The sequence below is a fragment of the Capricornis sumatraensis genome, chromosome 8 (genome assembly GCF_032405125.1).
Source record: "Capricornis sumatraensis isolate serow.1 chromosome 8, serow.2, whole genome shotgun sequence".
NCBI lineage: Eukaryota > Metazoa > Chordata > Mammalia > Artiodactyla > Bovidae > Capricornis > Capricornis sumatraensis.
Genome location: NC_091076.1, coordinates 11036373 through 11049721, shown reverse-complemented (window position 1 = coordinate 11049721; position 13349 = coordinate 11036373). Strand labels below are relative to the sequence as shown.

At 46.1% G+C, this 13349-nt stretch overlaps 1 protein-coding gene across 1 annotated transcript; it reads left to right on the top strand.

Annotated features, from left to right (window-relative positions):
- The first annotated feature begins 29 nt into the window (after window positions 1–29).
- Window positions 30–9515, top strand: SDHAF2 (succinate dehydrogenase complex assembly factor 2). Its single transcript, XM_068975897.1, has 4 exons — window positions 30–142; window positions 5153–5376; window positions 5455–5564; window positions 8771–9515. The coding sequence occupies exons 1-4, from the start codon at window positions 107–109 to the stop codon at window positions 8899–8901; spliced, it is 501 nt and encodes a 166-aa protein (XP_068831998.1). The 5' UTR covers window positions 30–106; the 3' UTR covers window positions 8902–9515.
- The last annotated feature ends 3834 nt before the right edge of the window (window positions 9516–13349 follow it).

Genomic DNA, 13349 nt, shown 5'->3' with positions numbered 1-13349 from the left:
GGACGCATCTTCCTGCTCAAGTCTTCGGCGCTGCTGTTGGAGGCCCTGGTGTTCGAAAGTATCCGGAAGTGGCCGGGCAGTAGGCCTTTGATACGGGTCGGGAAAAATGGCGGTGGTCGCTGTGTTCCCGGCTCTTGCGCGGGTGAGGAGAATGAGGGGTTCTAGACTCCTGGGCAGGCCAGAGTGGGAACTGCCTCGTCTTCCTCTGAAGTTGTGGAGACCGAGAGAAGCATCTACCTGTCTTATACAGCCCAGGCAAGGACAGACCCAAGGAGAGGTTGATCTTGCAACGTAGGAGATTCAGGTTACATCCACCCTGGCCTGAGCCCGCTGTGTGCTTGTCTCGTAATATCGTTGAACCATCAGTCTTCGTGAGAGACTCAATTCAGATTTCACCTATTTGCAGGTGGAACTGGCCGGACACCTTCTGGGCGCCTTTTGTCTCTGTTTTTAAGCCTCTCTGCTCTTTTTAAGTCTTCTCTAGTGTCTGTCTTGATTTCACATGGTTTCATAAGACCTTTTTTCATTTTGAATATAGGCTGTTAACCCTGTAAAATTTTCTCTTAATACTGCTCTGCCAATTTCATGATTTTGTGATGTGTTTTGTCTCCAGATATTTTATGATTCCCTTTTTATTTCTCCTTTGACCCAGTTCAAGAGTGAGGGTGTTGTTCAGTTTTCTCTTATTTGTGAATTTTCCAGTTTTCCTTCTCTTGATTTCTAGTTTTATTCTGTTGTGGTCAGAAAAGATGCCTTGTATGATTTCGGTCTTTTTTGTTAAAACTCGTAACCTAACACGCTCTCTGTCCTGGAGAATGTTCTTAGAGTGCTTGAAAATAATGTGTATTCTGCCGCTGTTGGGTGGCATGTTCTGTGTGTGTATTTTTGGCCCATTTGGCTTACATTGTTGTTCCTGTCCTCTACTTCCTTATTGATCTTCTGTCTAGGTATTCTATCCATATGGAAAGTGGCTTTTGAAATCCGCATCTATTGTGTTGCAGTTTCTCCGTTCAGATCTGTCAATATTTGCTTCATATATTTTGGTGTTCAGCTGTTGGTTGTATGTATAATTGTTGTACCCTTTTGGTGAGTTGACTTTTTCATCATTATTTCAGGCCTTTAAAATCTCTTTTGATACTTTTGACTTAAAGTTTGTTTTGTCTAATGAAAGTAGGGCCATCTGTGCTCTCTTTTGGTTTCTATTTGCAGTGGAATGTGTTTCACACTTTCACTTTCAGCCTACATCTAAAATGAGTTTCTTGTAAGGCATATAGTTGGATTTTGTGGGTTTTTAAAAATCCCTTCAGTCTCTGTGTGTCTTTTGATCGGGGAGTTTAATCTGTTTACATTTAAAATATTACTGATAGAGAGGACTTAGAGTTGCCATTCAGTTCATTGTTTTCTGTTTTGTAGCTTTGTGTCCTTTTCCTCTCGCTGTCATCTTTTGTGTTTTATTGATATTTTTCTATAGACATGCTTTGATTCCTTCCTCATTTTCTATTGTGTGTAAATGTTTCCTTTGTGGTTACCATAGGGCTTGCATTAAGCATTTTATAATGTATTTTAAGCTGATAATAGCTCAGTCTCATCCAAAAACTTCTCTTTTACACCTCCCACCGTATGTTACTGATATTACAATGACATATTTTATTTTGTATCCACTAGTATATTTTATCAGAGAAGGCAATGGCACCCCACTCCAGTACTCTCGCCTGGAAAATCCCGTGGACAGAGGAGCCTGGTAGGCTGCAGTCCATGGGGTCTCGAAGAGTCGGACACGACTGAGCAACTTCACTTTCACTTTTCACTTCTGTGCATTGGAGAAGGGAATGGCAACCCACTCCAGTGTTCTTGCCTGGAGAATCCCAGGGACGAGGGAGCCTGGTGGGCTCCCATCTATGGGGTCGCACAGAGTCGGACACGACTGAAGTGACTTACCAGCAGCAGTATATTTTATAGCTTTTTAAAATGTCTTTGTCTTTTAACTTTTAAGTCAGAATTAAACGTGATTTACCTACCATCATTGCAGTGTTATAGTAGCCTGTGTTTGTCTAGGTTTTTGATATGAAGCTTTATGCTTTCATATACTTTTGTGTTATTATCTACTGTCCTTTGGCTCCTTTTTGTTCGTTCAGTCGCTCAGTGTCCATTGCTTTGCAACCACATGGACTGCAGCAAGCCAGGCTTCCCTGTCCATCACCAGCTCCCAGAGCTTGCTCAAACTCATGTCCATTGACTGGGTGATGCCATCCAACCATCTTATTCTCTGTTGCCCTTTCTCCTGCTGCCTTCAAACTTTCCCAGCATCAGGGTCTTTTCTTATAAATCAGTTCTTCACATCAGGTGAGCTTCAGCTTCAGCATCAGTCCTTCCATGAGTATTCAGGATTGATTTCCTTTAGGATTGACTGATTGGATCTCCTTGCTGTCCAAGGGACTCTCAAGAGTTTTCTCCAATACCACAGTTCAAAAGCATCAATTCTTTGGCACTCAGCTTTCTTTATGGTCCAACTCTCACGTCCATACATGACTACTGGAAAAACCATAGCTTTGATTATACAGACCTTTGTTGGCAAAGTAATGTCTCTGCTTTTTAATATGCTGTCTAGGTTTGTCATAGCTTTTCTTCCAGGAAGCAAGTGTCTTGATTTCATGGCTGCACTCACCATCTGCAGTGATTGTGGATCCCAAAAAGAAGTCTGTCACTGTTTCCATTGTTTCCTCATCTGTTTGCCATGAAGTGATGGGACTGGATGCCGTGATCTTAGTTTTTTGAATGTTGAACTTTAAACCAGCTTTTTCACGCTCCTTTTTCACTTTCATCAAGAGGCTCTTCAGTTCCTCTTCACTTTCTGCTATAAGGATAGTGTCATCTGCTGCTTCAATTTGGATGTCCATTTCTTTCCCCCAGTTTGGGAAGTTTTGAGCCATTTTTCCTTCAGGTAATCTTCCTGCCCCTCTTTCTTTTCTCCTTCTGGGACTCCCATAGTATTTATATTGATCAGTTGGTGATGTCTCCCAAGCTTATCTCACTCATTTGTTTTCATTTTCTTCCTGTGAATGAGTAGTCTCAAGTAAACTGAGTTCACTGATTTTTTTTTTCTGGTTGATCAAGTATGCTGTTTAATTTTTGTGGTGAATTTTTCAAAATTGTTATTCTTCAGTTCCAATTTAAAAACTTTTTTTTTTTCCCTGTCAGTATTCTCATTTTGGTTATGCGTTGTTTTCCTCAGCTCACTGAACATCTTGGTGACAACTTTTTTTGAGTTATTTGCCAGGTAATTCATATACGTCTGTTTCCAGGATTGGTTGCTGGAAGTTTATTTTGTGTCTTTGGGTAGGCCTTGTTTTGCTGTTTCTCATGCACCTTGGAACTTTGTGCTTAGATCCATGCATTTGAAAAAAAATAACCACCTCCCAGTCTTTTCTTTGTACAAGAAAAGATCTTTTCCATCAGTCCTGTCAGAGAATCTGGGGGCCTCTCAAACTTTTTGTATGGAAATGTCTTCTCTAGACTTGTGCATGTAAATTCCCCACCAGCAGGATTTGCTGGCTTCTTTTTTCAAGTGCTCATAATCTCTGGCTCCCTCTTGTGTCTGTTTATGGTACTGCAGGTTCTCTGTAGCTGCTGCAACTTCCCCAGCTCTTCTCAGCCCATTCCAGATTACTAGAGTATCCCAGGTCCCATGAGTGCTGCAGGTTGGCCAAGACAGAAATTAGTCTCTTGTACATCTCCTTGGAAAGCAGGAGTTTGGGATGCATGCTCCTTTTTCTTTCTGTTGGCCTCTGTCTGCTGTACCATGGGTCCTCAGAGCAACAGCAAGCCCCCCAGCTTTTTTGTGTGTTCAGAGACCCCCCAGATACCTAGAGTATACCGGATCCTGTTAGTGCTCTGAGACAGGCAAAAAAGAAAACTGTCTTTCAGGCAGCTACCCAGAAAGCTGGAACATTGGACACACATGCCAACTCTTCCTCCCCAGGGAAAAGCCAAAAATTGGGGGTTTTCTTCTGCTAGTTTTGTGCTGAGCCACTGGTAGGGACGATGGCAGGTAAGTGTGTGCTAGTCCAAACCCTCACCTAGTTCTCAGCAGCCCCCAGCCTGGCACCTTTTCTGTCACACTTCGATTCAGACAAGACAGAAGCCAGTCACCCAGGCCTCCCCGTGAAGGGCCACGTGTTGGACGTCTGTTTCAGTCTTTTCTTTCCCTCCCCAGGGAGAAGCCAGTGGCTGAGAATTTTCTCCAGTTGCACTGGGCTGAGCCAGGGGCAGGGACTATGGTGAATGAGGCCTGAGAATTTTTTAGCTGTGATGCAGCTGTTTTTGTGCTCACCTAGGGTTCGGAGCCTCTTAGCTGGTTTCTGGATTTACCATGAAGGAAACTGGTCCATGTGTTGGGAGTTGCTGTCTCCGCAGGAGAAGGAAAGTGTGGGGCTTCCTATTAACACCGTCTTGCTGACGTCACCACCTTCTCATTGAATCTTGATAGTTTTGGCCCTTCTCGATAGTGGGAAACTTTGAGGAGTTGGGGGCTTTGCCATCACTGTATGCTCAGATTTTAACACAGGCAGGTGACTAGAATGCAAACCATATTGTGAGAATTTTAAGGGAAGAAGAAAATACTTCCATTGGAGACTTTCAGGAAAGGCACTGGTTAAGAACATGTTTGCAGTCAGAGTTGGGTTCCAAACCTCAGGAATTATTCTTAATATTTGGGTGATCTTGGTGAGTCATTTAACCTCTCTGAGTCTCAGCTTCCTAAGCTGTAAAGTGGGGACAGTATCAGCATAACTTTTTTTTTAATTGAGGTGTAGTTGATTTACAATATTTTATAAGTTTCAGATGTGTAACATAGTAGTTCACAATTTTTAAAGATTAAACTCCACCTATGCTTATTATAAAGTCAACGTAACTTCTTAAGGTCTAAAGGAGATGAGATGCATTTTGCACCTGGTTTATATGTTGAGTGAATGACAAAGATGGTCATCCTTGTTAAAAAGGTGCTTATGGGAGGCAGTTCCTTGGTAGTCCAGTGGTTAAGACTTGGGCTTTCACTGCGACGGACCTGGGTTCAATCTGTGGTTGGGGAGCTTAAGATCCTGCCCACCTTGGCCAAAAAGAGAAAAAAAAAAAAGATGTGGTTTTTTTGTTTCAGATGCTTGCTCTGTCAAGGCGCCAGCTAGTGTCTCCTTCACTCAGCATGACGTCATGCAGACGCTGCTACAGAGGTGACAGCCCGAACGATTCCCAGAAGGATATGATTGAAATCCCTTTGCCTCCATGGCAGGAGCGAACTGATGAATCCATAGAAACCAAACGAGCCCGGCTGCTCTATGAGAGCAGAAAGAGGGGAATGCTGGAAAACTGCATCCTGCTTAGGTAGGGGAAGAGGAGAATGGGGATTGCTTCTCTCTGGCTAGAGACAGCCTTTTCAACTTCTTTCTCTTTCTTGACTAGCCTCTTCGCTAAGGAACATCTGCAGCACATGACAGAGAAACAGCTGAATCTCTACGATCGCCTGATTAATGAACCCAGTAACGACTGGGATATTTACTACTGGGCTACAGGTACTAGGCATGATAAACAGCATAAGGTGAAAAACAGGATGATGTGGGCTGATTTGAGTCTGGAAAGGTATCATGGGCAATTTGTTTTTCTTTTGTAGACACTCAACCCAACCTCTCGAGATTTTTCCAAAATGTGCAAAATTTGTCTTATGAGTTAAGGTCCTTTGTTTGCAAACAATAAAAACTGATTCCGTCTAACTTAAGCAAAAAGAGAACTTAGTGAAATTGTATGGGAAACTCCTAGCATCAAAGGGAAAGTTGAAGAAAAACCAGGGCAGGAATGAAGTGGAACGAGAGAGTTCTGGCTGCCTAGCATAAAGTCCTTGGGAGTCTCTCTCTTGACGCCAGCTTTGTGAGGAATGAATTCTCACTGTGTATAGTTAGGGTTAGCTTTGGCTGTGAGTAATAGAACCCCAAAACAACAATGGCTTAAGGAAGACAGAACTGTGTTTTTCTTTCTCATAACAGAAGTTCAGAGTTAGGCCCTCCAGAACGCACAGAGGGGTTTCAGAGTCATTAAGGCCAGATTCCTCTTGACTTGTTCCTTCACCCTCCCCCGTGTTGGCTACCTCATGACCTCAAGATGGCTGCCGAGGCTCTGTCTGTCGTGTCTATATTTCAGCCAGGGAAAAAGAGTAAGAGAACACGCTCCATTTTTTAATGGACCCTTCTCAAGAAATTATACACCATAATTCCACTTAGTTTCCACAGGGCTTGTACACAGGGGAGTGGGAAATATTCAGGGCCAACCTGGAAGTCTTTTAATGTATCTTTGGCTTTATATTGAAGTTGAGCTTCTTATAGATAGCTTATATTGTCATTCTTTTTAATCTGATCTTACAATATGTTTTTTCATTGGTGTGTTTTGGCCATTTGCATATAACTACCAGTGTGATTGAATTAAAACTTACCATCTTTTTTTGTTGTTGTTTTCTATTCCTACCGACTGTTTTTTGTTCTCTTCCCCTCTACTTCTGTGGGTTTTGAGTTTTTAAAATTTCGTTTTATCTCCACCATCGGTTTCTTACAGCTCTTTATAATTTTTTAGTGATTGCCATAGGGTTTACAGTATATATGCATATGTGTGTGCTCAGTTGTGTCTGACTCTTTAGACCCAGTGGACTGTAACCCATCAGATTCCTCTGTCCATGAGATTTCCCAGGCAAGAATACTGGAGTGGGTTGCCACTTCCTTCTCCAGGCATCTTTCCGACCCAGGTATTGAGCCCACGTCTTCTGCACTGGCAAGTGGCTTCTTTACCACTGAGCCACCAGGGAAGCACGTCTTACCATGTGCGCTTTCCTGTATTTCTGTGCCTCGAAAGGGCTGTCCGTGGTGTTGCCCTCCCCCAGACAGTGCTTGTTAATTTGGGGACAGGAGATCGGGAGGGTGTTCTCTGTTGTCCTGGTCCAGTTTCCGGCCCTGTGACCATGAGTCATGGTGGAGGGTCTTTTTTCAGTGATCCTGCTGGTCCCACAGGGATAGAGGATTTTTTTCTTTTATTCTTCCACTAGCCCAAGCGGGTCCTCACATGGACCCTATAGGAGACAGGACTCACTGACCTATTCCCAGACCCTTGAAGCTTTTGTTCTGTAGAGAACAAGGACTAGGCTGGGGTTTATGCTTTTGGTGGGGGGCGGTGGGGGCAGTGTTTTTCTGCTCCCCTACTCCTGGCCTCCATTGCTGAGGGAGGCTTTCTGCAGCCTCCTGCTCTGGACCCTGTCTTCATCGTGAGCATACTCAGTGAGGGGTTGTTGAGAAGAACCTGCCCATTGGGGCAGATCCCCCTTGTGTCTATGGCTCCCAGAGATTTTACACTCATGCTCACCTACACTTGGCTTCCAGTAGTTGATGAACAATTTTAGCTAAATTCTTGCCTGTTTGTATGGTGCCCAGTGCCCCTTGCACCTGTGCCCTGTCTCAAGTGAGCATGTGTGTTCATGTCCATTTTCTCCTTTGAAGGGCCTTTCTTTCCTTGTTTTATTTTCTTTGGGTGCCTGTGACCTCAGCTTTCTGATGACTTCAAAAAAGTTATGATGTTTCTAGTTTATCTGACTTTTTCTTGTTGGGATGAATGGGGTGTTCTGTCCAGTTTTCAGCCTTCTAGGGGGAAACGGAAATCGCCTTGATCTTACTCTGATTGTCACACAAAACAACAGACGCCAGGCCCACCAGATGCCAGCTGTGTGCCGAATGAGGGAAAATCAGACTTTGTTTTGAGGAATGCCCTCTCCTGACGTTGTGTTTAGTGTTGCTAGGAGGGTAATTCCAAAGCTTAGTACCCAAGCTTTCCCAATGGGAGGCTTTGTTTGGGAGGCTTTGCTTAAGTGAGAGACTCGGGGGTGGAAAGAAAGGTCAGAGGTGTGCAGCATCCGCCAGACTCCTGCTGCCCTGAGGCTGGCATCCTCTCCTCTCTGCTCTTGGTGCCTTTGTTGCCTCCATCCAAATCTGGTTCTACAGGTTCCTGTCGGTTTTATGGGCCTCTGTTACAGCCTTCCAGTGAATTCTTTTATGTTTTAAGTTTACTGGAGTTATCAGTTGCTATCACTTAACATCCAAGGACTTTTGCCTCAGGAAATTAACAGACTAGAAGGAAAAACACAGTATTCCAAAAACAACTGAAGTGCTGAATGCAAAGCACAATGGAACAGCCAAGGCTGGACAGGCCAGGGGTCAGCTGTGCTTGTCCAAATAATAAATGCTGGGCCAGATAATAAATGCTGTCGTCTTGCGGCCATATGGTCTCTGTGGCAACTGCTCAGCCCTGCCATCGCAGCACAAAGGCAGCCAGGGACAATATGTGAGCAAGTGAGAGCAGCTGTTCCAGTAAAGCTCTTTACAAATACCGGCTGCCGTGGGTTGCCAGCCTGTGGTGCAGGCTGCGTGTATATCCAGAGAAAGAATGCAGCTGCTCTGTGTACCCACTGTGGTTTTAGGCCAAGCCAGAGTTTCAAGTTTTAAAGTCCTTATACTATCGGGATTTTCCTCGTGGTCCAGTGACTAAGTCTCCGTGCTCCCCATGCAGGGGGCATGGATATGATCTCTGGTCAGGGAACTGGATCCCACCTGCCAAAACAAAGATCGAAGATCCTGTGTGCTGCAACTAAGACCGCGTGTGTTCAAATAAATAAATATTAAAAAAAAAAAGATCTTTATACATCTGACAGTTGACTGACCAACGTAATTCTTTTTGCTCATCCTTACAGAAGCAAAACCAGCCCCAGAAATATTTGAAAATGAAGTCATGGCCCTGTTGAGAGACTTTGCTAAGAACAAAAACAAAGAGCAGCGACTGCGGGCCCCAGATCTTGAATACCTCTTCGAAAAGCCACACTGAGCTACGTGCCACCATCTGCCTGGCCTCGGGGGCTCTACAGATGCTCATTGCCTGCGATGGTACTGGCCTTGATGTCCTGCTTCTCCTTAGATGCTCAGCCCACCCAGACCTCTGGTCCTGCCTGCAGTGATGGACCCACCTCTCTACAAGGACATGTATATATTCAGTGTGCCTCATGCTAAGACCCTTTGGCTCCCATCTAAGCCTCAGAAGCAGTTTATCCATGTCACTGTCGCTCAGGCCTGACTCTCTCTCTGGTTCCATAGGAGGAAGCATTGTGCCAGCTCACTGCTTCAGCCAGAAGTGTGCTCAGTGTGAAGAGGCAGCCAGCTGCCTGTGCTGTGTGGAAGGCTCCCCGGGTGAGCCAGGGCTTTGTCCCTGTGAAATTCCCCCTTCCAGCCTGGGTTGGTTCTTTCTGCCAGGGGAAGCTGGTCCAAGCCCCCTGAGTGGAACCCGTCAAAGGCCCAGCAGGCAGAATGAGGGCAGTGGGCAGGAACGGTGTGGGCGTGCTGCTTAAGAGTCAGCATCCTCAGCAGATTTTCTCTAGAATGCTCACTTTATAAACTGAACGATAATTGTGTATATTAAAGAATATTTTAAAAAGGAAAATCACAGCTCCTCAGCCCTCACCCAATTATTTTAATTTTGTGTGTTCTCATGCAGGCATATGTTTATAGAGTTTTACAAGGTCACAATCTCCAAGTTTCAATTACAGCAAATGTTTTCTGTATTTCTGCAGTCTCCACAATTGCTTGGAGAAGGTAATGGCACCCCACTCCAGTACTCTTGCCTGGAAAATCCCATGGATGGAGGAGCCTGGTAGGCTGCAGTCCATGGGGTCGCTAATCATCAGACACAACTGAGCAACTTCACTTTCACTTTTCACTCTCATGCATTGGAGAAGGAAATGGCAACCCACTCCAGTGTTCTTGCCTGGAGAATCCCAGGGATGGGGGAGCCTGCTGGGCTGCTGTCTATGGGGTCGCGCAGAGTTGGACACGACTGAAGCGACTTAGCAGTAGCCACAATTGCTTTAGTTGACAAACTGATGATGTGTAAGAAATAATGTTAGGATGAATTAGCAGAATGTGTTTAGCTCCAGAGCCAAGACTTCTGGTTGCTAGGAGTGTGGTTTTGTCTCGCTGGAGGAATTTTGCCCTCAGAGCTATCATCCAGACAGAACAGATGTCACCCAGATTGGGCCAGGACACAGGTGTGAATCGAAGGAAACATGCCAGACTTGCTAGGCAGGCGGTTGGTGAACAACAGAGATACACACAGGCAGGAAGTACCTGTTTGCAGCGTCATGGAGTTGGGGTTCCCACGGAACCTCTCTGTGGTCCTGCCTGCCCTTCAGGGTTCTTGGCTGATGAGAGGAGAGAACCAGCCTTTCATTACTTACGATCTCAGCAGAGCTTCCCAGCTCTCTTGTAGACAAGCGCTGTCGTGCCTATTTTGCAGATGAGAAAGTGGGCTCTGAGACAGTGGTCTGTCCCAGATCGAGTTGCTATTTAGCCAGAAAGCCAAAATCTTGCTTAGTTCAGTCTGTCTCCAAAGCTCATGAACTTTCTGCCAGAACATGCTGCCTTAACTGGTGGAAACTGTAGAAATCTTCACTTTAAAAAGTTATAGTGAAGAGACTCGACAGTTCTAAGCCATGACCTGTGTGTCATGTGGGGGACGGGAAGCTGCCAGGTGCTTCCCAAAATAAGCACTCGGTCATCCAAGGTAGCTCTTGGAAGAAGCAGGGCCGGCAATAGGTACAAGTCAGATCCTGGCTCCGTTGCTTACTTGGGTAAGTGAATGGGGCTGAGCCTCAGTTTTCTTCATCTATAAAACAGGGTTGATGACTTTCCCTGTCATAACTCTTTCTGAAGATCAGACATGAAGAGAGAAAGCTCGTGTCTCAAGACTTTCATCGTCCTCGTCACACAGTACGCTGTTGGTAGATGTTAGGTCTCAGCATTTGTTCGTGGCTTCAGTCTAAGAAGTTGTATCTTAACGCAAAAGGCCTGGCATGCCAGCAAGGTCACCAGAGCTTTGTGCAGGGCCAAGTCCTCTACCGGTAGGAAAGCCAGGCCTGTTAGAGGACCACGGGGTGTCTTAACCAGCCAGCAAAGACTGGAGAGAAAACAGACCCTGGTTTCTTTGAAGGAAGAGAGGCCTTTGAAGGAAAAATCTGTAGCATGATCATCTAAGCAAGGAATGGGAGTGAGAAATGGAGGGCAGAAGCCGATTTTGATGGCCCAGGGAGCTCACTGCCGACTCTGGCCAATCTCTCAGGCCTTGTTTGATGTACCATGAGGAGAATGTTAATGTAGGGACTTCATGGAGAGAGATGTCTGGACTGTGAGAAGTACATATGACAGTTGGGCAGTGACCCATCTATTCTGGACTCTTAGACAGCAAATCTCAGCAGCCAAGTATGCAATTTGGGCTTTTCCCCCCCCCCGGAGGTTTGATCTCTTCTCGCCTGATTTTTGTCTTGTTTAATATAAGGGGTTCAGCTGCCACTTTCACCTGGGGATGGCATGCTTCTAAAGAAGTTGTTTTCTTCCCAGGCTGCTGGTCTCTGTCATCTCTGAAAGTGAAGGATCTTAACTAACTTCAGCTGCTCAATGTCAGACCCAGGGGTGCTATGTGAACGGTTTTTCCCTTTATTAGGCATTAAGTGAAACTAGGCCGACCACAGGACATTTTTTAAAAATTAATAAACATAGAGCAAGGGCCAGCAGCCCCCCAAGGATCCATGAGGAACCAGAATCTGGACTCATTGCTCTGCGTCTGACACCTCACTGCTCGCTGACCTCATTCAGAGCGTGTGCACACAGGCATCTGGCCCTGCCCCGCCCCTCCTGAAGAGGTCTGGCAAGACCTGCCCCGCCCCTCCTGAAGTGGTCTCGCGAGACCTGTCACACAGGCTCCCACATCAGACGTCAAAGGAGGGCAATAAAAGCTGTCCTCTCCCCAGCGTTTAAGTCTCCAAAATCCATAAGCCAAATGCCCTTTGCCCAACTCTGGACCTTAGATGGGGCATATCTGTTGGGGTCACTACAAAGCCACCTCTGACCAGCACAGGCTGTCATCTGGAGGTCACGTGCCCCGTCTTGGCTCCAACCAGGGTGGCAACTGGCACAAACCTCACTCATTTTCAAACAGCCCTAGGCAAAGATTCCACTGTGCAAGTTGAGAGTTTATCTTTCCGTCCATCTGCTAGACAATGAGGGAGGCTCCATGATGGGGAAGCTCACACAGCCGTACACAGCAAGCAGGGCTGGGAGACTTCTGTTAGCTTGTTATTAGTACAGCCGGTCGTATCAGGGTGGAGGACTTGCCATCCTGCAGCTGTCAAGCCAAGAGTGCTCATGAGGTCCCAGTTAAGCCACCTTGTTTGGTTTCCCAGTGAACCCTCTGGAAGTGAGGACCGGCATTAGGATCTCCTCCCACCCCCATCAGGCAACATAGCATCGGTGGGACAGTGACCTGAGGCAAGGAGTGCTCCTCTGCCTTTAAAAAACAAATATCTGAAAAAAAAAGAACATGTGTCAGGCACCAGACATTTCAGGGTGGACGGTGGAAACGTTGAAGCTATCGAAGATAAATAACATCAGGCATCCAAAGAGGAGATCTGTAAGGAGATCTGCCTCCTTGTAGCCTGAGGTAAAGTCTCCATCTGGGTCCCAGGTCTCGCCCGAATCCAGATATCCCTGCCAAGGATGAGACTACTATCTTTAAAAGGACAACATAAACGCACTTTCCATAACTACACATCACAGCATGTAGCATTAAAGAGCAAATTACGACGTTAAGATGAACATAGTTTCCCAGTGGGTTTCAGTTAGTTTCTGTGTTGTGGAACGTCCACATTTGGTGACGCCCTGGGGCACGGGTTGGAGAAATAGAGCAGAGCAGTTTAGGGAGATGGACCTAAGGTAGAATCCTGGCTCTCCCATTGGTCAGCTGGGTGACCTTGGACATGCTGTTTAACCTTTTCCACTCTGTGTCTCATCTGTAAAAGGAAAGGTCAAAGAGCCACCTTATGTGTTGCCGCAAAGAGGAAGTCACGCGTGGGAAGTGCTCGGCACGGTGCCTGGCACCCGAGTGACATCACAGCCAGTGGTGTTGGCTGATGGTGTGCCCAGCACTCCTCAGAGCTTTCCTCGGATGACGTCACTCAGGCCTCACAACAGGGATCTGAGGCAGGCACAGCTCTCATTTCCTTTGTCCAGGTGAGGAAAGTGAGGCCTGGTGAGATTAAGCTGCTTGCCCCAAATCACAGCCCATAAGTGGGGCAGCTGGATTTGGAAGCTGGACAGTGGGCCTCCAGTGCCTGTGCTCTGAAGCCATCCGCTACCTCCTTTACAAAGTAAGCAGGGCATCGAGAAGCACTTGCACGACTGGGCTTGCCTGAGCTGCTTGCACCGCTACTGCCGCCACCTGGAAGCCTT

Coding starts and splice junctions, on each gene's coding strand:
- SDHAF2 (XM_068975897.1), top strand. CDS start 107: ATGGCGGTGGTCGCTGTGTTCCCGGCTCTTGCGCGG. Junction 143..5,152: donor TGTTCCCGGCTCTTGCGCGG/GTGAGGAGAATG, acceptor TTTTTGTTTCAG/ATGCTTGCTCTGTCAAGGCG. Junction 5,565..8,770: donor TATTTACTACTGGGCTACAG/GTACTAGGCATG, acceptor TCATCCTTACAG/AAGCAAAACCAGCCCCAGAA.